The 24,818-nt window shown below is 39.9% G+C and overlaps 1 protein-coding gene across 1 annotated transcript in view; it reads left to right on the top strand.

Moving 5' to 3' along the window:
- The first annotated feature begins 8,261 nt into the window (after nt 1-8,261).
- The window catches only part of ST6GALNAC5 (ST6 N-acetylgalactosaminide alpha-2,6-sialyltransferase 5), a 73,170-nt gene continuing 56,613 nt past the window's right edge, over nt 8,262-24,818 (top strand). The window contains exons 1-2 of the mRNA XM_086617285.1: nt 8,262-8,327; nt 8,988-9,209. Coding sequence (XP_086473411.1) covers nt 8,262-8,327; nt 8,988-9,209 — 288 coding nt within the window. The remainder of the gene's footprint in view (nt 8,328-8,987; nt 9,210-24,818) is intronic.

Raw genomic sequence — 24,818 nt, 5'->3', positions numbered from 1 at the left:
CGAGCCTGTGCATAGTTCATCTTTGCCTTTTGGGGAAGGGTGAAGAAAACATTTTTTTCTAATGACCCATTAGTCTCCAATGTGTCTCATCAGCTTTTGATAACTGTTGATAGTAATTCGGGAGAGACGATGAGGTTCCATAACTTGGGGTTCCTAGAAATATGCAGGATCAGAAAGTCAAGTAATATTCCAAGCCATCGTTTGTATGAAGTCACTTTCCACCCAATTCTGTTTGCAGCTTTTTTAACAGAGATGGGAGATGTTGCTATGGCAGCAATCTTCAAGTGATGCTGAGAAATAAGAACTTTTGGTTTTAAGAAGTCAAAAAGGTTCAAATTGACAAAAGAGTCGTCTTCTAATTTTCTGTGCCCAACTTTAGGCTTTGTGGGCTTCAATACCCAAGGTAGTAAATATTCATAGCTACAAGGTGACAGCTGTAGTTAGTGAGCATCATTTCTTACCTTCACTACACATCTTCTTTAAGTAGGGATGAAACCACATGGATTTTGTGAGAACTACTTAAGGTGTACACAATGCTTGAAGACTAATAGTGCTTAGGATAAAATTTTTTGAGGATCCTAAAGAAACTGACAAAGTCAGTAGTTTCTTTGGTTAAAATGATATAGCCAGCTACACAAAAAAGACTGGCAGATAATTCCTTCTGTCCTCACTTAGAAAGAAAGTCCAACACTGTCTACACTTGCTCACCAGGAGGATATCAGATTATATAGAAAAAAAAAATCTCCAAAATCAGTGACTGAGCAAACATTGAGCAATTGTTTTATCTAATATGTTTTATATTGTTTTATCTAATACATCATGCCCATTGTTTTCACTTCTCTGGTAAACTTCTGTTCTTCTTTACTATTTGCAAGTTCTTGAACCACAACCCACAGTGTTTCAATCTAGCAGACTGCTAGTGAGTCGGAGCTGCTGTGCAGATGGACCTGAGCTCCTCTGCACAGGCTCCAAGCCTGGGCAATGTGAGCCAGCTTTATCCCAGAAGGCTTTAATCACAGTAATGCAGTTCTGTGCCTGAGTTAATGTGCCAGTATAGACATGCTTTCAGATTCCAAGCTCCACATTTTCCAGACTGACATTGCTTAGCAGAGAAGCTGTCATTTATCAATGGGCAGAAACTGAACCCACCAAAATGGAGTAACCATTGTTGGAGAGTGATTTGGGATTGTGACAGAGATAGAGCAGTAGGAGATTGAGCAGAGGAAACTGGTACAATGAGCAAGAACAGCTTGTGTCACGTTACCACCTGTTCCTTTGACATCTGAATTTATGGTCTAAACCATAAATGGCCTAAGGCCTCATTTATTTGAACTCAGGACAGAAACAGCACATGCCCTACAGAGCTTAGTGTCACATTTCAAGTACTGATCACAAGAAAAACTGAACAAACCTTGCAGAATTTAAGGGCCTTAAGTAACAAATAAAATTAGATACTTATCATAGAAACAAAAACTATCGTAGAGAAAAAAGGCATCAGAATAATCCCTTCTAAGCTGAAATAAATCACAATCAAAAAGGAAAAATAAAGCAATTATATAAATATGAGTGTTTAATTAGAAGGCTTTGGTTTCTGGAGAAATTCAGCAAAACAAAAGGCCCAATGCAATTGCCACCAAGGAAATCATCAGAAGGCAGTAAAAGTACTGCGGCAAAGCTCAAGTCAGTATGTTCCTGGCACTGTAGTTTATGGGAAAGAATAGATATATAATCATCACCTTGACTATAATATTTACCATGATTGGGAAAAGTTCAGGATTTTTTAAAGTTCTGTCACTTGAATCAAAAGCATAAGGCAGGTGGTGGTGACAAAGGCTAGGGAATGTGATAACAAGTATTAATAGCAGTTCAAAGAAAGGAGGCTACAGCTGCTGCAGGAAATGCTGGATCCAGCTCTGCAGCTGAGCTGAACTTGGTCCTCTGCCCTGAAGTGTAAGAAAGAAAAATGAGTGCACATAGCCATGGATTTGCTCTAATCCATGATTCGAGGATGCCAGTAGGCAGCCAAGATATCTATCCTGTATGAAACAGAGAAGACTTGTTTTCTCTATTTGTTTAAGAGTGACAAATATCAATAATATGGCAGAAATGTTTAAACAAGGACACAGCACATTACAAAGGAAGACAATCCATCTGTTTTAGCAGCTGGTTGGAAGCATTGGTCTATTGCAGTGAAGAAACTCTCCCACTGTTTCAGGCTATTTCTTGCAACGCTTATTCATCCTTGGTAGAAGAGCTGTCTAGAGTGGTTTGCAGTACCAAATTTGGACATAGGAAATTGTTTTAGAGCCATTCTGTACTCTCTTGTAGATGCAGATTCCAGGTTCAATGGCAATTAACTAAGCAAGGTACATAAATGTGGTCACTATCTCCATACCTCTAAAATGACTGCACCCTGGGCCCGTGATCTCTGATATCTCCTAGTAGAAATCTGTCCCCATCTGAATCTGCACATGGCTAGAACCAACACTATCTTTAACAGACAGCTCGCTTGAATGCAGACCTTCCTTCAATTCCTGTCAACTTCCTTGGGAAATGAGAGTACTCAGGACCTCTCGGTGGTAAGCTCAAATCCCCAGGACTTCAGTTGGGTAACTGTGTCTGGAGTGTGCTGGGTAAATGGAAGAAATTCACACATAACAAAGGCAGCCACTACATAATTCCAGAAGCACACGGGACATGGACATGAAATTGCTGAGCTATGACAGGAGTCACCAGCAGCCATTCTCACACTGTACATTAACTGATTTATTCCTCTGGATTTGCATATATGCTTATAGAGTGATATACTACGTGCATATCAAAGACGGTTTCTATAAACCTGTAGGTAAGAACAATACCTATGACCAAAGTAAGATATATATAGCTTGGCCACTGAAGGACTTTACTTGATTCTGTGACTATGCCTTTTCAGTTTGGTGGTAATGGATCCCCTTGTTGCCATAGTTGTTCAGCCTGTCATCATAAGTGATGTTTGTGTTTGTGTTGGTAATAGCAGGAGAGTTTGCTATCGACTCTCTAATAATACATAAAGAACTGCAAACCAATCCATAATGAGCACTTAACCTTCTTTGCTTCCTTTTTTTTGCTCTAATGCTCCATGTCTGATATTTACTTGGTATTTTTTTTTAACGTTTAGAAATTCTGTTCCATTTAGCACTTTGACTTCCTGTTGGTGTAGTTTTTCTCTGCAAAGGAGCAGACAGACACACACTGAAAGCTGAGCCGTTAGGGATCCACTGAGTTCTGTTATATTTTAGCAAAGAATTTTAGCCCTCAGAATATTCAAATGTATCCAGTATCTTACCAAATTATAGTAATTACGTCCTTTAGTCCATGTGTTAAATCTGTGCTCTGTTTATAGAGATTATTTGTACTTTCCTTCTTTTGCTTTAGTGGTGGACAGTAAAACAAAAGGCCGTGAAGAGTAGTTTCTGGTCATGCCTTTTGGCTGCCACAAGTGGTACTGAGTACTCTTCATCTGCAGCCTCCTGTGTTAATTTCTTAACCTTCAAAGTTTCTGACTTGAGCTATGGAATTTTGAGTATGCTGTATATTCCAGGATGTGCCCTGTTTAACTTTCTCTCTCAAAAAAAGTTATTAGAATGAAGCACAGTGTTTCCTAGAGTCATAGAATGGTTTGGGTTGGAAAGTGGTCTTAAAGCAGATGAGTCCATTCAGTTGAGCTAGACAGATTGTTTCTGAAATACCCAATACCTTTATTTATGCTTCCTAGATTGGGGAGAAAACTAAGAAATAGAAAAGAAAAAAGAGCAGATTCAGCAGATCTTATCTCACTATTTTCCTCCTGTTTTCATTTTCACTTCTATTTCCATGCAATATTTCATTTTTTTATGCATCTATCACTGTTTGCTTCTGTCAGAAGTTCAAAGAATCACAAAGACAGCTTGCTTTCATGAAGGAGAGACAGTATTGACTGATCTATAATATTGTTTCTACTTTTTTTGACCAATCCTCAATGCATATTTCCAGTTTCAAAAAGCATTTCATGAATCACTGGGCAGTTTGAAAAATCTATAGTGTATGCTCATTACATTCCTGGCTGCTGAATGTTTTCCATTGGTTGTGCTTGTGATGCAAAAATGTAGCCCTTTCTCTCAGGAAAAAGAGGTTAAAATTTCATATATACATAAATAATAAAACAACATGTGGAGGTAGTATCAGTATGACGTATTTCATTTCCTATATACCTTTGACTGCCCCTCTGTCCATTAATCCACACAAACTTTCATAATATTCCAACCTCCTTAGCACCTTTAGTCTCATTTTTTCTAGCTAGTCAGTCAAAAAATGCTTGCTTCTCCCCCTTGAAATGTGGCACTTCCAGCCGTCCTCCCAAATGTCGCTGGCTAGAGGCCCAGGACAAGCAATATTCTGTTCTACGCTGGTGATCATGGTTTAAGCTCATACCTCATGAGGCTGCAGGGCTAGAAGTGAGAGCTTTATGCTTGCTAGTGAGCTCCTTGCCCCAGCAAGCAAGAGGGATAAAAGATACATGTACAAGAGTTAATTTCTGTGGGGCCAGGATTTTACTCTGGGAGACAGACCCAAGGCTTCACAGGCCACCGGATATAATGGAAATGACAAAATGATGCAACTTTAACAGGAGCCGCTTTTAGATTGTATTTTTAACAAGTATTTTCTCATGCTTAGCCACATACAGAATCTTAGGAACTCTGATTCTTCGTTTCAAAGGCATAAGGATATAAAAGTGGTCCTGATACAATTAACTTCCCCTCTCCAATCTATTTTAAGTACTTCTATCACCAATATTTTTCTGAAAAACACCTTCATACACATAGCATGATGGAAACGTATTTAAGTGCTTTCAGCACTCCTGCAGAGTAACATGCAGAACTAGAGTTTAACTGCTTATATCACACCAGATCCCTTTTCTTCTCACTATTTTGTGAAGGCTAGAAGATAAACAAAAAATTCATTTTCTTACTCTCTTTAAAACTGGGAAGAGATCTAAACCAGTTTTCTAAAATATTTTCTTTTTTTTTTTTTTTGCAGCAAGGGAGCCATATTGCCACATTTGAGTCACAAAATAATTAAACATTTAAGACTGTCTGGGCTTTCATTCTGAGGAGGTGACAGGGCTGAAGAGTAGCTGCAGCTGCCAGTTTGGAGGCATTCTGTGTACTGCACGCACAAACACCCTCTGGTTATGGTGGAAAAGAGAGAGGGACAGCAGGGTCTAGGGCAGGGTTTGCTGGAGCCACACAGGCAGTAGCTCTTACCTCATGAGGTATGAGCACTCAGGGAAAACATCCTGGCAAACAACATCTGGGTCATCAGCAAAAATACTAGCCATTGCACTCATCCTAACTCGCACTGAATATTTTGGCTACCAGTTACTGAGATGCACTGGCATATGTGAAGAGTAAGAGGCTCCTCCACTGGAGTACTTGTTCCAGGCCAACCATAATGCGGCAAGTATGTTTATAATTGTTCATTATGTTAAGGTGTAGATTATGCTATGTTGTTTCTATATGAACTTCATGAGAAATGAACCTCAGTTGGAAAGGGTGTTTTACAGATAGACAAGGAAATCTCTGAAAGACAACCTGGGTTAAAATGCATTATAAAAATATAGTTATTTAATTCATCCAGACAGCTCAGAGAAAGTTGTTGCTTGAGCAGTTTTATTTAGGAATCGGTGAAAGAATTCTGTTGCTCCAAGTCCATTATCAGTTTTGAGAAGTTTGTCTCTCTCTGCATCACTACTTCTTACATGGATTTCTCACTCTACATGGATTTTTATTTTGTTGTTTGTGTCTTAGGTCCTCCTGAAGCTGCCATGAGCAGATTTTTATTTCATCTGACTGTTTTGTCAGCCTGTAGCTGCCAGAAAGGTGAGAGTGAGAAGGATAAATTGGAAGAGGGGACAACACTTCCATGCAGATGAAAAGCTCTCCTCAGTCAGACTTTGTTGAATAACCTAACCTGGCTGGCTCTGTCGCTTTTTCTCCTGGGCTAGGGAAAGTAGCTGTTTATGTTTTAATCTGTCCTTACCCCTAGCTCTAGGGAAGAATGGAAATGCATGAACAGTTCAGTATCTGTTGCATATTGAAAATAAATTGGTTGAAGCAGGAAGTCAGGTGGACTTTAAGATGTTCTTTGTATTGTTTCCAAGTTGCTTAAATGCTTATGAGTTCAGCCTATGCACTACTTCTCTTGGAAGTCTAACTATTGGGTATACAGATGCATATCTACAAGTACGTAGATTCCAATAATGTTAAAAAACAAACCTCCAGATAGCTAGAACTATTAATTCATAGGAATATAAAATTAAATTAAATAGCTGGGCTGTTTTCCAGATGATTTCTAAAGTTCTCATGCTTACACATAAAAACCTCTGTAGGATTTACATTACACTACTGCATTTGTTTCAGTGAGCATTTGACTGCCAAAAATACCGTCTATGACCATCATGGCAATCTAATTAAATGTTTGACGAGCAGAAAGCTGGATATTATTCAAGTCAAGCTCAGCATTAAATTAGAAAATTTAGTTTGTCTCCTTTATCAGTAGATTTTTAAATCAGCCTATTCTACCAAAACCCGTAAGTTGAATGAATTTGGTCAGACATACTGTGTAACAGATGTCTAACATACAGCCATGAGCCTGAATCGTAAAAATGATGTTTCAGTTTGGCATGGCAAATATATTAGAAAGGCTTAGAAAGGTCAGCCACCAGCAACCTGCTTGCTGATGGTTGAGAAACAGCACTGTAAAATGCATGAGCTGCCTTTTGTAGTCTCTTGCAGGAAGCCTCAGAGAGCCACAGATAATTTGCTTTCAATGATTCATCAAGTTGGCCCTTTGTTTCACTAATTTGAGTGTCAAGTGCAACCACATAATAAAGAATTACCAAGACCTGATAAGATTCTTCTTATATTGCTTCGTTTGTCTCAACAACTGGTACTATTGAAACCCAACTCACAAACTGAATAAATAGCAAGCATGCGTGCAATATGGCATTCTTCTCTGAAATGATAAAGCATGTTTACTGTGCTATCCGCTGATGTACCATACATTCTTGTTTCTTTTTACTCTCTTAAAAGGCACTAAATGCTGCATGCTGTGCCAATGCTAGAGATGGCATTTGCTTCACTATTAGTCCTCCAATGAATTAGTAAAGATAAAAAATGGATTTCAATGACAATCCCAGCCTTGAGAAGGCTGCTATTGTGATCATGGTTGAGTTAGCCTGCTGATCGTTTTCTCCTTAATGTAATCTTTAATGTTATATAGCTATAGGTTAGATGTGAAGTCATATATTAGAACTATTATTGCCATGAGTAATTTCAAGAGAAATATCTTCATGATTAGGAGATAGATGATTTTTTTTTTTTTTAATACTGTGCTGTCAGTTTAATAACATCGTAAGAAATCAACCTTAAAATGGCTTGTTTTGAAGGGGCACATTTATAAAGGCGGAATTCCCAGAGAAAGAAATCTATGTAATTTGAGGTCTGTTCATAAAGTTTTCACAACTGAAATGTGCGTCATTAACACACACGCACACACACAAAAAGAATTAAAACCCCCAAACTTTAGAAGGCTGCTTATGAAAGGAGAGTGGGAAAATGTTCGTCTTCAGAAACCAAAGAGATGGCATGGGGAGCAAGCCTGTAAGATTTACTTTAAAAAAGGAGGAAAGCTTCTGTGAAAAGGTTTTTAAACTGGTTTTCAGGGCTTGGCAAAGAAGGGCTGTTGTTAGCGCCGCACAAGGAGTTGAGGGCGTCGATTTTTTTTACTAACGTGAATTTAGAGTACTGCCTGCGCTGCCAGCTTCGGGAAACCCAGCTAGCGGCGGGAGAATGACGAATTTTCCGCTAGGGAAAAATACAAATAATGTAACCTGAGGGTCGTGCCCGGTGATACAAGCAAGGCAGAAGCCTGGGTCGAGCGAGGGAGGGTCTGCCTCTGCCCGCCCGCTCGGTGCCCGCCGGGGGCGCGGTGCCCGCCGCTGCGATCCCCGCCCCCCCGCGCCGGCGGAGCAGCGCGACCGAGGGGGAGGCAGAAGTTAACTTCCACCTGCCCTGAAGCTGCCGCTGCGCCGGCAGGAGGAGGCGGAGGCGGAGGCGGAGGCAGGCGGGGCAGCCGAGGACCCGGCTCTGGCAGGCTCCGAGGGTCCGGCCGAGTGTAATTCCCCCCTAATCCCCGCCACGGCGGCGCTTCCCTGGCCGAGTCATGTCTGCGGCTTCCCCGCCATGCCGAGCCTAGCGGGGAGCGGGAGGACTGGTGGCCGGGAGGCGCACAAAATGAAGACCCTGATGGTAAGTGTATTGTTGGCACTGCTCATCCCGGCTCCGGCGGCGGGGAGGAGCGGCGCGGCGCGGAGCGGGGCTGCCCCGGGCACCCTGCACACACGCTCCAGCCGTCCCCAGGCTGCATCCCCGCGGCTTTTCGGGTTCGCGCGAAGGCGAACAAACCCCCGGCGGCGGCGGCGGCAAAGAAGAACTTTCCGCCTGCTTTCTTTTATTCGTGTTGCTCGTGATTTGGGGGGTTTGTGTGTGTGTGCGTTTTATGGAGCGTATAGAAAGCCGGTCTGCTTAGAGGACGAGGCTGGAGATAGCTGCGCGGGGGGGAGCGCTACAATCTCCAACACTCGTTAAAATGCATGAATGACATGCTCAAAGGGGAACGGCTGCATGGGAATGAGGCGCGGGGGAACCGGGCACCCAGAGGAGAGAAGAGGCAAGGAAGCCGGGCTGGGGGAGAGGGAGGGAAGCAGGGGAGCGGGCCGGCGAGGGGCCAGGAGGAGGAAGGAGGGGGTTCCCCGATGCTCTCCTCGCACTTTTGCCGTGTCTCTGGCGGCGTGAAACTTGCGGGCGCCGCGAGTGCGGCGGCGGGGAGCGGTGCGCCCCGCTGGGCCCGCGGCGTGGGGAGCCCGCTGCCCCGCAGCGCTGAGCCGCTTCTTTCTCTGCCCCCCGCAGCGCCACGGGCTGGCCGTCTGCTTGGCGCTCACCACCATGTGCACCAGCTTGTTGCTCATGTACGGCGGCATCGGCGGCGGCGGGGCCCACCCGGAGCCGCGGCGGCGGCAGCAGCAGGTGGCGGCGGTGCCCAGCCGCCCACCGGGACGCGGGCAGCACCGCCCGGCGCTCCCCGTCGGGGCCGGCCTCCTGGAGGGCTACATCAGCGTCCTGGAGCACAAGGTGAGCCTCCGGCCGCGGGGCCGCCCCTCTCGCTCGGACCTCGGGGCCGCTGGGGACCCCGCGCTGCTCCGTCCTCCCGAGGGGGTACCCGACCCCGTTCCTGCAGAGCTCTCCTGCGTGCCCGCCGTGCGCGGGATGGAGTGCCCTGGTGACGATGTCCGGTCTGACTTTACTGCCGTAGTGCCTCGCCCTGGGTGCGTGCATTAACGGGACCCGGTGTCCAGCCTGCGGTTAGGCCTTTGTGGAGTGTTGGTTTTCTCTTCCTTGGTGCAGTAGGAGGTGGAGGGTGAAGTGTTTAGTTTCTGATGTTGGATGCTAAAGGTACACTACAAATGTATGTTTATGATAATCTTAGGAAGGGTTAAAGGAGGAAGTTTAGTTACTGGAAGGTAAAGTCGATAGATAGATAGATAGATGTTTATCCTTACCTTCTTTCAGCTTGGGAAACTGAAAAGAACTGTTACTTCCTGCACCGATGACCTGTTTGTCCTCCTCCAGGGGAGCAGTTGCCAACCATAGTCTCCATTCTAGAAAGTGGGGACACCTCTTTAATGGTGAACAAAATGATGTCCCTCCCCTTGACACAGGAATTACCAGGCTGGATTGTCAGACTGTAATACCCGTTTACCAGCGATAGCCAAACTAAGCTTTGATAACTCACAGGACAGATGTAAAGACATAAAGTGAGCAAGGTGGCCATTGATGCCAAAGAGATACTCGAGCTTCAGTAATTTTCTCAGAAGGCAGATTCCTCTGCTTCTTGTGCAGTGTTCAGTTTGTTATATTTACCTGGAAACTCCAAGGACCGCTCAGCCAAAACCTCAGATAATGTTTAGTACACACACTTCTTCCAGTAAACATTTACTGTAAAAAAATAAGCAAGCGAAGTGAGGATTCTTAACTTTTTCATGTTTTCACATCCAGATGGACATCTTTCTGAAAGATATGTTGTCTAACTAAAGTTACTGAGCTCAGTTTAGAGGTACTGTGTGAAGGTTAGTGACTTTGATATACAGAGATTTTTATTGTTCCTTCTGGCTTTGCTTTCTATGCAAGAGTTATCTGTAAAGCTCTTAACACAGAAAAATAGCTCATGATGGTCCCTCACAGGCTTTATTTGCTTTCATACATGGTTCTCCTGGAAATTCTCAAATGTAATGTCTGTATAGAAAAAGCAAGTTTGTCTCTGGGTCTCCCTACTGTGTGAGGTGTTCTCTTGTAATTCTTTTGTTCTTCTTGAACGTGACTGTAGTGGCAAGGTGTAGATCTATATGCACATGGTTTTTGTAAGCAGTAATAACTGAAAAGGTATCTGGGTTTTTGGGGTGTATATGTGAGTAGCCTTCTGACACTGGTAACCCATTGATTTCTCATGACTCCCAAACATCTCTCATTAGTAGAATGTACTTAAAATTGCTGTTCTTTGTTTATTATTTTCTGGGGTAATTTTAATGTTTCCCTGTGTTTTGGAGAAAGCTGATCCTCTGGCTTTTTAGTATGTAGTAGTATGGCCCAAACCCCACAGATACTCCATTTCTGAATTTCATTTCACATAGCTCATGCCTCATGGTAATGTGCTGAAGCTGTAATAACTTTCCATATAACTTCTGAGGGTCAAAAAGAAGATTGCGCAGTCCCTGCTGTGTTCCCAGCTTGCTTTGTCTTATTTTAATGCACATGAGATCATGCAGAGAGCTGTGCCACTGTGGTATACAGAGCAGTGAGGACACTGTATTACCATCAAGAGATGATGGGAGAGAGAAGGGCGTAGATTTGACTCTTTGTAGTGTATTTGTTTTAGTATTTTAACTGACCCATGTATTTGACATGGATTTACAATCTCAGAATACATAGGTTTCCTGCAGAATAAGAAAGTGAAGAATGTAAAAAATCACAGGCATTTATGGTTTGGAAAAAGAAGGATGCAGAATTGGTGATGATGAGAATAGGGAGAGATTGCAAGAACTGAGAAATGTTGAAAAATTTTCAGAGAACGTGGTTTTTGGGTGGGACACTGGAGACTGCAGAGAAGACAGCTTGAATAGCAAGCAGCATAAAAGTCCAGACCAAAGTAAGAGAAAATGAAGGAATCAGGGAGGTTTAAGGAATATTAGGAGAGCTTCAAGAAGAGAGCAAGACAAAATTCTGTAGCTGTGAGAAGGATATGATATTTGAAGACACAGGGAAGTCTGGAAGGCGATGAGAAGTACCTGTTGTATGAGAACAACAGGCTTGGAAAGGTAAGGAGGAAATGACTTCAGCAATGGTACGTGTTATTTTGATGGCACAGAGGTGACAGTGTGAAATGGATGGTAGATTTTTCACAATATAGTTTCTTTAACTTTCCTTATAGAATCTTGGGGTTATCTGTCAGATTGAATGACCTGAAGCAGAATGACCACTATACAAAATTCATCCATGGTATGTGTTCGTGCATGAATGACAGTGAGCAGCAGACTAAATGTCTAGATTATTCAGATCTAGAAGCTGAAACATGTTCTTAACTTTAGAAAGACTTTGTGTCTGAATCCCACAGTTGGCTTTCCTAGGAAAACCTAGTCTCATGCTTATGGTGGTGTACCCATTCTGATACATTTAATAAATATGCACATATATATACAAGCTATATGATAAGTACTTAAGTTATTATTAATCCATAATTACAATATGAGTATTGACACATAAAGAAGTTGTGTTATACGGTAGACATTTTTCTCCAGGGATAAAATTTAATAATTTTCCACGTTGTGAAATACCATGTATTACAAATGTCTGTCTCTACTAGCAGTACAGCTCATTTAGTAGTGCTGGAAGATCATGTATGGAGACTGTATGCCAGAAAATCAAGGTACTTAGTAAAGTACCAATGATTTCAAAATATAGTTTGCAATATTGTAATTACCAATTATTTTCCTCCTTTTATTTTATATTCAGTAAGAATTGTAGTTCCTCATCCATTCTGTCAAGATAAGCAGGTGGTCTCTGAGAATACAGCTAAAATATGTGATATTCATTTTACGGGTTGAAGAGCCTTTTTGCTGGAGTCCGTTGTCACTTGGGCAGATTTGTGATGTTTTGTTTCTTAGTGCTGTTTTTCCCTGAATCAAGTAGCAGAGATCAGAACCCATGTTCTTAGCTTTAGCAACCTTTTGCAGTGTAGCAGTGCAAACTTTGTTTTTGTTGACCTGAGCTCTTAAAACAAGAAAATTCAGAAATGCAGTGGATTCACATATGGGTTCTTGGCATGTCCCAGACCAGCAGCAGTGGACAGTCATTGATGGATGTTTGAAATGAATGAATTATATCTTTTTTTTGTTGTTCCTAATAGCCAGATGTTTATATCCTAAAACTTCTCACGTTTGGAGCCGAAAACACGGTTTGCTGATAGTTGCTATTGAGAGGTCAAAACCCAAAATGAAATGAAGTAGCAGCTGCCTCTGCTTCAAGGAGCTGTTGCTTCCTACAGAGGCACGTTGGCAGAGCATAGCATTGCTTAGTTATTGCATCTGTTCTGCAGTTAGAAAGGACAAGAGTCCCAGACTGTCAAACTAACATCTTTCCTGAATTCTTTGAGTGTAATCCTGAAATTAAAGAGGCTTTGTCTCTGGCATCGAGGGAAGCAGAATTATGCTTTTCCGTGGGGAGGCATAGGGATAAGACTTTCTGTTGATTTATCATCGTGCTAGCAAGAAATTACAATGCTAATATTTTTAAAACAATTACTGCATACAAATAAGAGACTGTTAATGAAAGTAGAAAACCTAGCACTATTCCAGAACTTGCAAGAAGTAAATATTTAACTATTATAATACTATTCTGAAATGAATGTGAGAACATGTCTGGATGGTTAAAAAGCTTTTCACCCAGTATTGACTCAACAGTTGGTACTGCGAATAAAATACGAGTTTGTCACGTATGTAATTGAACAATATTTCAAGCCATCAAGGATTTTGTTTCTTAGAAGATAAAAAAAATAATAAAAATCAATCTTGCAGGCAAAATGTATGATTTATTAGAACCACGTTTAAATACATTAAGAGAGCATTGAGGTCAACATGATAATTCAAGTGATCACAATGATTTCTTAATTTATGATAATGTAAATTATCATATGCAAAGAAGTCTTTGTGATCCCTTTAAATTAATGCAGATCAGAGAATAGTGTAGTTAATGAAGTGTTTGAGGAAGAGTCATTCTGCAAATAGTGCTATAGCTCCTTAATCTCTCAGACACAATAAGTTGTTCTGGGATGGAACTATTTTTTCTGGGATAGTAAACTTTGTGCACGTAAAATAGAGGGTAATCTTGACATGTTTTGTACTCCTTTTAGTGAGTTTTAGATAGAAAGAGTTTGGAAATTGAGTTTTTACCTAAATAGTTAAACCATTGACAGTTTTGGGCTGAATAGTTTGTGGAGGGTCACTAAATCAACCTTCGTAACTAACTTACATGGAGATGGGAAGAAATTAAATTATTTTGAGGGCTTTCAAATGAATTCATCAAGGAATCATAATGTATCTTACAACAAAACAGCTTGTCTTGCCTGAGGTGGGACTGAGTCCACTGAGTTGAGGTAAACCATGTAGCATGATTTCATTACACATTCCTATTTGCCTCTGAAATTCTTACCCACAAAAGAAGGAGCACAGACTTTATTGTGCAATTAAGTATTTGATGGAGCTTTTGTTATGTGAGAGATCCACAAGAGGGAGACTGTATTCTGGAATAACCTTGTGGGGACACCGTCCGTCGGAGACCTAGCAAGGCGGGAACCAAAAAGCCCCTTTCTCAGTTTTGTTGGTTTCTTGGTTTTTTTTTGTATTTTGAGGTACTGTGGTTACCTTTTATGCTGATAAGCTGTAGGTTCATTAAACTCTCATACAGTTGACAGAATTAAAAAAAAAAACACAAATAAAATCAGAACCGTGATAGTCAGAGAATGTAACTGAATATCCACACGCACGGAGCAGAGACAATTGTTTTACCATATTTACCCAGCATTTGAATTATGACTCTCCTGTGCTTTATATTTTCTTGCTTTTGAGCTACTGCAGCACTGTGCTTTTTCAGCCTAACAAATCATAATACTAGATTAATTCATTTGATAACACTTGTCTAAAATTTTTAGCAGCTTCTGTGTGTGCTAGATGATAGCCTACAATACATAGCGCACAACAATGGAAGGAAATGATGGTACATTTTCCTGTTTTCCAGGTTGCTTGGCACCTCTGCCAAGAACTAGACAAAGAACTGGCCTGGCACTGTTCCTACTTAGAATATCTTGAAATATTTTCAAATGCTTAAATAAAGGTATCAGTTAGCTGTGCAGTTTATGCATTAATTTTATTAAAAAGGCCATATTCTGTAGTTGGACAATTTTTAAATAGAATTCTGACTCCAGTGTCTGCTTAAGACAGAACAAAAAAGTTACTTATCAGGATAATAAAAGCAAGTGATATTTTACAGTTATCACTATCACCTAATTCTTTCTAAAGTAGGTGGTGTTAAAGGTGAAATCTAACTAGTAGAGGTGGTGACTCCAGGCAGAGGTCAAGACCTGTTGCTTAGAAGAATTGTCTAAAAAGAGTACAGGTACTATTAAATATTCAGATGTCCCTGAAAATTGAAAGGTGTTTGGTATGCGTCTCATACATCGTGTTATTACATTCATTCATGTAACGTCATGCATAAAAACCAATCCAACCACAAGCTAGCTGTGTTCTGATCCTTTCCTGGTTATTGAGAAGATAAAGGAGGGTAAATCATCATTGTTATACTGAAAATAGAGAAAGTATTGAAGTTTATACCAGGTTAAGATCTTGCCTTATGTAATTTGTGACATTTTGTGATGTAGCTTTATTCTTTCACAAACACAAAGATTATTATTATTTATTCTTTCACAAACACAAAAATTGTTTCAGAGACTGTATCACAAAATCTTGATGATTGATTTCTGTACAAATGTAAATAGTGGGTACATGCTCAGGTCAAGACAGTTAATGCAGAATTGTGTTTTAATTTTCTCACATTTTAAAAAAGTCACATCTCACAGCAATATCTGATACCGTGAAATTGGTCATAATATGTTATCTTGGTTTTACAACTGACTAAGACAAAGTTATTTTTTTTCTTGTTTTTTCTTCATAGAAGAAAAATTGCAGAAGCATGAAAGTGTTTTATTTATTTTGCACTTCTGTTTTTTGATTGATTCTGGATTATAGCCTTTATCCTGAATTGTGAAAACTGAAGAACGAGTAAGAATGCTCTTATCTTTTTTATGAATATCCTATGCATCATGTTTTAATAAGTGGGTGCTGTCTTTTTCCCTTGTCTGCTTCCCTATCTTCTTTTGCGAACCTGCAAAATTCTTCGTTTGGTGGATATGCAAAATACTTCCAGGCTAGGAATTGGTGGCACTTTGCTGGTGAGATTTGCCTGTCTGTCATGTGAAACCCCTGAATTTTTTTTTCCTTTTCATTTTCATCATTGGTTTCAATGACCGCATTTATATTTCTAATATGTGCTGATGTATATTATATTTGATAACCATTTAAAGTTACCGTATTGTGCACTTTTTGCACAGTCTTTCACTATGAGCATTTAGGCTATTTTCATCTTCCCGTGAAGACAAAGTGTTCTTTTGAAGAGTTTTAATCCTTAGTGGAAGCAAGTCTGAACTAAATGAGATTTTTCAATGACAGGAAATGTAATTTTTGTTCACAGCTGATGGATATCTCTGAATAGAGTTCCTTAAGTTCTCCCTTTCTGCTTGTCCTGGGGCATAAGTGGATATTGAGTGTCATCCTAGCTATGTGATATCCTCAGAACAATAGACTGCCGGTAGTTTCCTTCTGCCGGTGACCTTCCGTATTCGTTTAACCTGTATTGCTCAGTAACGCTCTGTATGCACATCCTTGATGCTGAGGTGGCATTGATAGGAAGAACTCAGTGTATTAATTGAACTTCTAATTAGGGCAATTATGATCAAATCAGCAGTCGTTTGGTGCTGATGCAAGCAGATGTGACAGCACAAAAGCTACTTTGAAGGTGAGATGAAGCATCATGATGTTTCACCTCACTCGGTTTCACCTCATCCCTAAGCAATCTCCATTAGTCATCGCTCTTTTGTTCTAGTAGTTAAAGCTTCAAGCGTTAAGACCAGGTTAATTATTGAAGGTTGTTATCATCTGGAAGAGCAAATATTTTCAGTTCAGAAACTGCTAGTAATTGTTCGTCATTGTCATTCTGAAAATATCCAAATGCAGTTTTATTCTTAAGAGTCACATAGGAAGTGAGGGGGCAAGTCAAAGTTGAAACCCTCTGCCTTCAGAGAGTCTGTTTGCAACAGAAGTGCAAAACGCAGATGGAGCAGTGGAGCTCTGAGGTGCCCCTTGATGGTGTTACATGAAAGATAGAGTTGGATGCTGAGAAACACGCACGTTCCTGTAGAGAATATACCACATTTGAACCAAGGTCAGGCGAGTCTGATAATCCTGTTAGTGTCTGGACTGTATTTAGAGAGACATACCATATAAGAGAAGCACAATGTTTATATTAACTGCAATAATAAATACTAGATTCTTACTGGAACCTTGTAAGAAAACTTCAGAATAAGATTGGGTTATCTTAAAATATGGAGGGCCCAAACCAATATATTTAATAGATTACTAGAGTATTTTTTCACAATGACAGTGAACTAGCGCAAAATGTTCATTGTCCAAGAAAAGGGAACAGTAATGGGTTTATATGGTATACAGGCAGCATAGATCAGGTTTTCTTAATTCAGATTTAATAATCTGGACTGTCGTAAGTAATGTAGAACAAGAATATATGAATGTGTACTTGGTTGTCGAATAAAACATGTTAAGAATTCATTGCAGCTGTAGAAAAATTTCCATTACATGGAATGGCTTAGTAAGAAATAAACTGGAAAAGAGGAGGAGAATGTTTCTCAGTAAATAGTCAATACATTTGGAATATGCATTTTGTTTAGCAAATAACATATTTTGATTTTAGTATGTTATTATCATCCTCTGGTATTGGCATAATGTGTAATATTGCAGAAACAAAATATTCTGTACATTTTGTACTGTTGGACAATATTAAATCAGAATATATCTTGCCCTCAGCTGTAGCAGTTCATAAAAGTAGATGTAATAACACTCAGCAGAGCATCAGTCTGAGTTATCTGTAAAGAAAAGAAAAACTCAACAGTGCAAGTTTGTGCAAATGTACATCTGTATCGAGCCTTGCGCACAGGAAAGTTAAAGGAATATTGTTACGCTTAAGAAATGGCTCGCTGAGAAATAGGCTTCTGGAGACTGCACTCATCACCAGGTACGTGCTACTTACCGGTTTGCCTGCGTGAGGTTAAAACTTTTTCTCCCAGTTTGAGACACTAGGCTGTGTTTCACAGATAGTGAGGTGAGTTAAATTTGGGCTCCTTACCTTCTAAACTTTCTTGCTTGCTTTGCGTTCTCTGTGGATAGACATTTTTATTCTATTTCAGTGATATTCACCTTTGTCACTTGTAGGAAACATAAGCATCTGAAGAAGCACGTAATCGAGGCAACTGACAGGAAGGTAGTACATGGTTATGGGCTACTAGAGTGTGATGCAGAGATCCCAAAGCTAGTGGAGGCTGGGTCAGTAAGTCTACATTGCCTAGTTTGAGACAGACTTGTTAGCTTGAATTTGAAAGCAGAATAGTTGCATTGTATCTGAAAAAGTAAATCCTGACCTTTGGCAGGCACATTTCTTCTGAAGCTGGGCTGGCTCTGCACTGTGCTTTCGGTGCTGTTCTGGGTCAGGGTCGGCTGAAGCTACACAGAGTGCCCAGGGAATGGTGGTACAGACAGGCCCAAAACATTTCTGGGCGATTCTCAAGTGCGGTGCCAGGGACTGAAACTGCATGTCAAATACTAGCTGTTCTTTAACTTTAGTCATTCAAACTGTGTGTATGTTGTATTTGCAGAGATTGAACGTTTGGCCACAGTGAAGATATGTTTAGAAAACATTATGATTTCCAAGACTTGTCCATAGTCCTTTTGAGAAAGCTTTTTGGCCAAATGCACGGAAGCAGTGCTCCGCCAACCTTATCCTCAGTGTTTATGCAGAGCGCAGAGGCTCACAGGGAGTATGTGCTGTTGTACAACGGATGCTGTGCCTTCCCTACTCCACTCTAGCTTTCAGTATGGCATCTTTGGGTCTGTCCTTCAGACACTTGGCTAAATTTCATCCTTGGAGATTAGAATAGTGACAAATGTGCTCCTAAATTTTGTTGCTGTCCGTTTTATTCCTAACGCTACTGTAAAAGTGTTAGTTCTGCGCATCTCAGCGTATTGGTTGACTCTAAAATAGGAACATAAAGCCTCAAAATGCAGCCAGGGGTCTGAACTGTAGCTGCCAGAGTGATGCAGAGTTAATACTGCCTGTCCTTCCTCAACTCATCTGCCTGTGCCTGCACAATTGTAGGTGAACTTCTCTTTTTAAAACACAAAACATAACAAACCACTTTGTGTTTTATTTAGATGATTTCTTTCTTAACACTTAAATTCCATAAAATGGTTATTATTATTGATATTATTGATGACTATCCAAAATACATTTTACAGATTAAAAACCTATGGCGAAGTCACTGCTATTTCCATTTGTTCATCTGCTCATGTATTCTCTTTGTAATACTGCTCTGGATTTCTTTCTGTTTTTAATAATGTTTCATGAGCTTTATGAAGACTGAGATAGTTTGTTATAATGCTGCTCACATTATCCATGAGAACTACCTTGGACATGAATGCGACTATACATAACCAGCACTTCAGTAAGGGTTTCCCCCTCTTGCTGAGTGCCAGCTGACATGATGTCTAAGCATATGTCTATATGGGATTTTGCCAGCAGACAAGAGCATGCTCTGCCCTCCCTTTGAGCTGGTTGGAGATGCATCAGCTCTGCTCTGGCAGCTGAGTAGCTGCAGTTAGCATGTTGCTAAGCCAGAACTAATAAGCTTGACTGAGCGGCAGGCTTTATTATCTTGGGCTTAGCAGCATATTTAGTGCAGTTATGTACCTTCCACCACAGAGCTGCTTCTCTGTGTTCTGCAGTCTTGGCACGCTGGCAGAACTTGCTTGTGGTTGGTTGTACGGAGCATGGTCAGTGTTTGTTTGCATCTCCCTGCAAAAACCTACTACTCCATATCCTAATGGTTTCCTAACCCTGCTCCAGAGGGGTGTTTTCAATCCTCTGCCACACCACCAAGAATTTCCTACTTAATACGATTGAAGAATGTAACTCCAACTACAGATTTATTGTACAATTGCACACTTCTCAGTATTCAGTCAGAAGTTTTACTTCCATACCTCCCACCGCTCTTGTTACTTAGATTTTGGTCATTAGATTGCCACAAATTTAGTACACTTAACAAAAAAGACTATTTCTTAGCATTTCTCTTTCATACAGCAGCCTAATATCATAGATGATGTTGTGGATCAGGTTTTCAAAGTTTGAAATGAGACCCTGAATTGAGTTCACAAAACACGATTTAGTCATCTAAGTCACCATTTGTAACAAACTCTGCTGGTTTTGCTGGGCATATACTTATCAAAGAAAAAGATTTTAATTGCTTTGCTTTAGAAAATCATGTTTGAGAATGAAGCTAAGGGTTTTTTGCTTGTAACATGGCTATTTCTATATGCATAACTTATTTTATCTGTAATGTTTGTGCTTCCTGGTATTCTTACCATGTATATTTCTTTGGAAATGTTGACGATTGTATCTTAATTTCAGTCAATGAAGGATTTTAGCTGATAGGATATTTAGTAATATCTTCACTATCTTACATAAGACTGCTGAGTCTTAGTGTTACTCTTTCCATATGTAATTATCATATTAATAGATTTAATTTTGATTTATCTTTTAATTTTTATGAATAGCTGAAAGCTCTGTTTTTTTACAAGTAGAGTCAAAACTAGAGCTAAATTCTTCACTTTTGCTGTGTCTGCTTTATGTTTCGGTAGCAGCGCAAAGAAGCAATGAACCTAGTTATGGATATGCTGAATATTCTTTCTCGGGAGTAGTGTCGGTATATCCCTGATGGTTTAAGGGCATAAATGAAGTACTTTGTGCAGCTGGTAGATGTGGAGGAGGGATGTCAGGGCCAGGAGGGTATCTCTGGTATTAATGTGTCTGATTTCTTCCAGCACAGTGATCCCTTTTGATCTGCAGCAATTTGTGCAATATAGAACAGCTTTCAGGGTATCTTTAATTATGCCTGTGGACGTTTTGGCCTGGAAAGTGAAATGAGGCTTTAGAATCACCTTTCACTCCCAGCTGTGCTGATCTGAAACTTTGAACAGCTTGTTACCTACTTGGAAGTGTAGGGATCATGTTTCTGCTCTCATGAAAGACACTGAATGTGCAGCATCCTGGGCTTCAGTAGAAGCTCTCAGTCTTTCCGTCAGAACTCTTACTGCTGTCAAGATGGAATAGCAACATGTCCTATACATACATATACATATAGCCTGTAATAGCATGTATCTTCAGATCAAATCTAGATTTGAGATAATTCACAGGACCTGAAAACCTGTCTTCGAGGCTTCGTATTGATATGGAACACAGTGAAACTGCTGCATTAGGAGCACCTTAGAGGTAGAGTTTATGCTAAAAACAGGCAGAGCCATTATGCTTATGTCAGTGCTCTCAGGCATATATAGAATAAAATGATTGATGGTAAGATGCATCAGCTTTATTAAAGTTTCTCAGAAATTATTTTTTATAATTATGCCTCTTCCTAGGGATATTTTTCAGTGTGTTATGAAGATGACATATCCTATTTGTAGTGTGTAATGTGACAAAAATCACTTTAACATGACAATTAGTGTCCTAACATTTGAACTTTCAGGTATGATTGTTAATTTTCATGGTCTATAATAAATAAAAAAGGATTAATTCCACTTGAAGCTTCAAGAGGTAATCTCCGCTATGCCATGCTAAGTCCAAGGACCAACAGTTAGTTAAGTTCTCAAGACCTTTTAAAATTGAGTGCAGTGCTCAGAGGAACTGCATGAAAACCTTGTGACTGACATCAGAAGTAAAACCAGCTATAACTGAGCAGTGTGTAAGCCAGTTTAGCTGAAATTGTGGTCCCATCACCTTTTGATTGTGGATGATGAACTTGCATCTGCTTGTCTTGTTTTAATTGGAATCGCTTTTTTGCGTGCCAGTCTGCAAAGCACCGAGACTTTGAAATTCAAAATAAAAGCAATCTTTAAAAAAAGTAGGTTTTCTATATGTAGGTTTCTACATTTTCTAAATGTAGGGTTTTTTTGTTTTCCTTGGAAAACAAATAGATCTGTCAATTTATTTTTTTTCATATCCCATACTTTACATCAGTAAAACTACTGAAAATTACATTACACTGTGTTTATTAAACTTGTGCTTCTACGCAGTAATACACATAAGACATCTTATACTGCCTTAAGGATTAAGTTAAGCTCCTTTGTCAAGCCCGTTGGTATGGCAGGACTGTTAATCTTTAACTGTCAGAGTCTGGTTAGATCCTTCTTTAGGCTGAGGCCATGTCTAAGTGCAAAGAAATGAAAATGAATCAACTCTCCTAGTATTTACGCCTTCATATTTTTGCACAGAGCAATCAATAAAAAGAGAAGCTATGTTAAACATACATATTTCTATAAGAAGATTGTATTTCAAGCTCTTATTTAGCAGCATCATAGTTTGCTTTATGTTTGTGCTTGTAAAATATGAAGACAAAGTTGACAGAAATTGTTGCAAATATTAGATTCATGAAAATAAGATGTGCAGTGGGTGACAGCTCACTGAAAGGAGGACAGCGGAAATTTTGTGAACCTACATTTTCTAATTAAAATTCCATAGAGTTGTCTACAGTATGTTCATGTTTTATTACATCAGTAATTACTCTTACATTTTCCTTCCAAATTACAACATGCAGTCACAAAAGAAGAAATGTGTTATAGTTGCAGCATGGTTAGACAAGGCAAGACTTGAAACAAAACTATATGAAAAGAATGGTGAAGCTAGGAGGCAAAGTTAAATCCATTGCAAAAGAGTAAAGCTAATATTTTAGTCCCAACAGGGTGTAAAACTGGTAGTAGGGAGCCACGGTATTGTGCTATAGGTGGCAAAGGTTTACATTTCACTGTGGATGTCTGTACTGTTTAATTAATGATGTCCTAGCTAAAAATTGTGAAGAAGAATTTTTTAATAATTATCTGATAATAACCAATTAGTGTAATTTGTTTAAATATTCATTCAAAGTGGTAACATAATCATCCAATGAAGTGACACAGGTTGTATGTTGAAGCAGTAGGTAAAATACACTATAAAGAAGCTTTTGAGTGTGGTAGATATCTAAATTGTACTTTCCTAATCAGGCCATATTTTTTTAAATAATAGGAAAAGAAACCCTCAACAAGTAACAATTTTCTTTCATGTTCTTCTTCAAATATAGTTTCAAGTGGCTGTTTTTATATTTTACACACATAAACCTCCTATTTTCTGAAACAAAAGGTTCTTTCCCTCAACTCATTAAATAATAATTCTTTGTACTTACATATCACATTACTTCTGAGGATCTCCAAGTGCCATAGAAGCATTAAATGGAGACTCCTGCCTTCAACAACAGGAGTATTAATTCCTTATGACATAGGGGGATAGTGAAACAAAAAAGTTCAGACCCTAAGTCTGACCTTGAGTGTCCAGCGAGAAATTTCAGGTAGGGGTTTGAAAAACGCTGAATTGTTGAAAGCTGAAGGGACGGAACCTCAGGATAGGTACACAAGCAATCACTTGAGATACCTGAATTCCATGCATTTCTTGGAAGTGAAATTTCAGACCTTGTTTTATATAACACTGGAATTATATACAGTGGATTGAGGGAGTTGTGCAGCTCTCTGCTGTGTAGAGCTGCCCAACAGAAAAATACCTAAGTGCACTTTCAGTCCAACCCTCTGTTTGGACAGGATCATGGTGGAGAATGGTTTAGCCCAGATAAAAGATAACAAAAGACAATGCAATTTGTGGTGTTGAGTTGGGGATCTTACATGGAAATGATGTTTAAAGCATTTGAGTTCCTGCTCCAGAAGCTGTTAAAGCACATGTTCTGAGAAGCACATACATTGGAGATTACAGCTTTGTAACCTCTGAACAGCTTTCTAATCTATTTTTACCAAACAGTGTAACTCCCCCGACTTCATCTTATGTGGCGATGTTGGATGTCCTGCGAGGCTGCCCGATTTAGCCCCTATCAGATCGTAGCAGACACACAGAAAGAGCAGTCCTTAAGCACAGATTTAGATGGTGGCTGAACAAGGCTTTTCAAGACCAGACTTCTGGTTTTGGCTTTCAGGTTTTGTCAAAGCATCATCAACTGCGTCTGAGACACTGAGATCTCAGTCTATATTAGTACACAGGCACTTAAATAAATGGCCTCATTTTCAGAGCATGTTGAACTACATGCATTTTGCATCAACCTTGGTAACTTAGGGCAGGTTAACTCTTTAAGTGTAGTATTTGATGTGTGCAGTAGGGCTGCACAGTATTTTGGGCTCTAATAAGCTTTAATGGGGTGTGCAAATACATGCACTGAACAGCATTAAATAGGCACCCTTGGGTCCTTAGGGAAATAGTGTATTCATCATACTGGCACCAACTACTTACACAAAGTTCATTAATTTATTATGCCTTAAAAATATTTGGTATATATTGTACGTTACTATATTATGCATTTGGTATCTGTTATATGACATATTAAAACTATATTCATTTTAAAAATCAAATACATGAATTTCAGTGATGGGGAGAAGAATTGTGATAGCACATCTCAGATTTTTGCATATTCAAGTAGTCCTGTCATATTTTAGTGTAAAGAAAAATAAAATCCTTGCTTGACTGCAGAAGATGACCAACAAATAGGATGATTTAAAACATATTTGAATATAAATGTGCTTGTATGAAGTGCCTGATAGTTTTGGAGTATGAAGTCTATCACAATCCTGTGAAACAACACTTTGGGAAGAGCAGGAAAAATCTTGCCACGTACCTGGAAAGATAATCTTTAAGAGCAAAGGTAGAAGTAGTCTTTAGACTGCCAGCTCAGTCCTTAACCTCTCTATGAATGCTGATCCAGAGACTCCTTGGACAGTGATTTGTGGCAAAATCACTTGTGGTGTGTCTGCGCTTGATCTAGTGGATGAAACTGGTAGGTGTCCTGAAATTCTGTAGACTCTAAGGGCATCCACTGTCTGGTTAGTGTTTAGATAGCCCTTGGCTTTCTTTGCCTACGCAAAGTCTAAAGAGCAAGTTGTTGTGGTTTAACCCCAGCCAGCAGCTAAGCACCATGCAGTCACTCACTCACTCACTCCTGCCCTGGTGGGATGGGGAAGAGAATCAGAAGGGTAAAAGTGAGAAAACTCATGGGTTGAGATAAAGACAGTTTAATAGGGAAAGCAAGAGCGACGCACACATGCAAAGCAAAACAAGGAATTCATTCACTGTTTCCCATTGGCAGGCAGGTGTTCAGGCATCTCCAGGAAAGCAGGGCTCCACCACATGTAACGGTTCATTGGGAAGAGAAAT

Source organism: Tauraco erythrolophus, chromosome 10, assembly GCF_009769465.1.
Source record: "Tauraco erythrolophus isolate bTauEry1 chromosome 10, bTauEry1.pri, whole genome shotgun sequence".
NCBI classification, from domain to species: Eukaryota; Metazoa; Chordata; class Aves; order Musophagiformes; family Musophagidae; genus Tauraco; species Tauraco erythrolophus.
The sequence above is the reverse complement of the archived record's forward strand: the minus strand, read 5'-3'. Positions and strand labels throughout refer to the sequence as shown.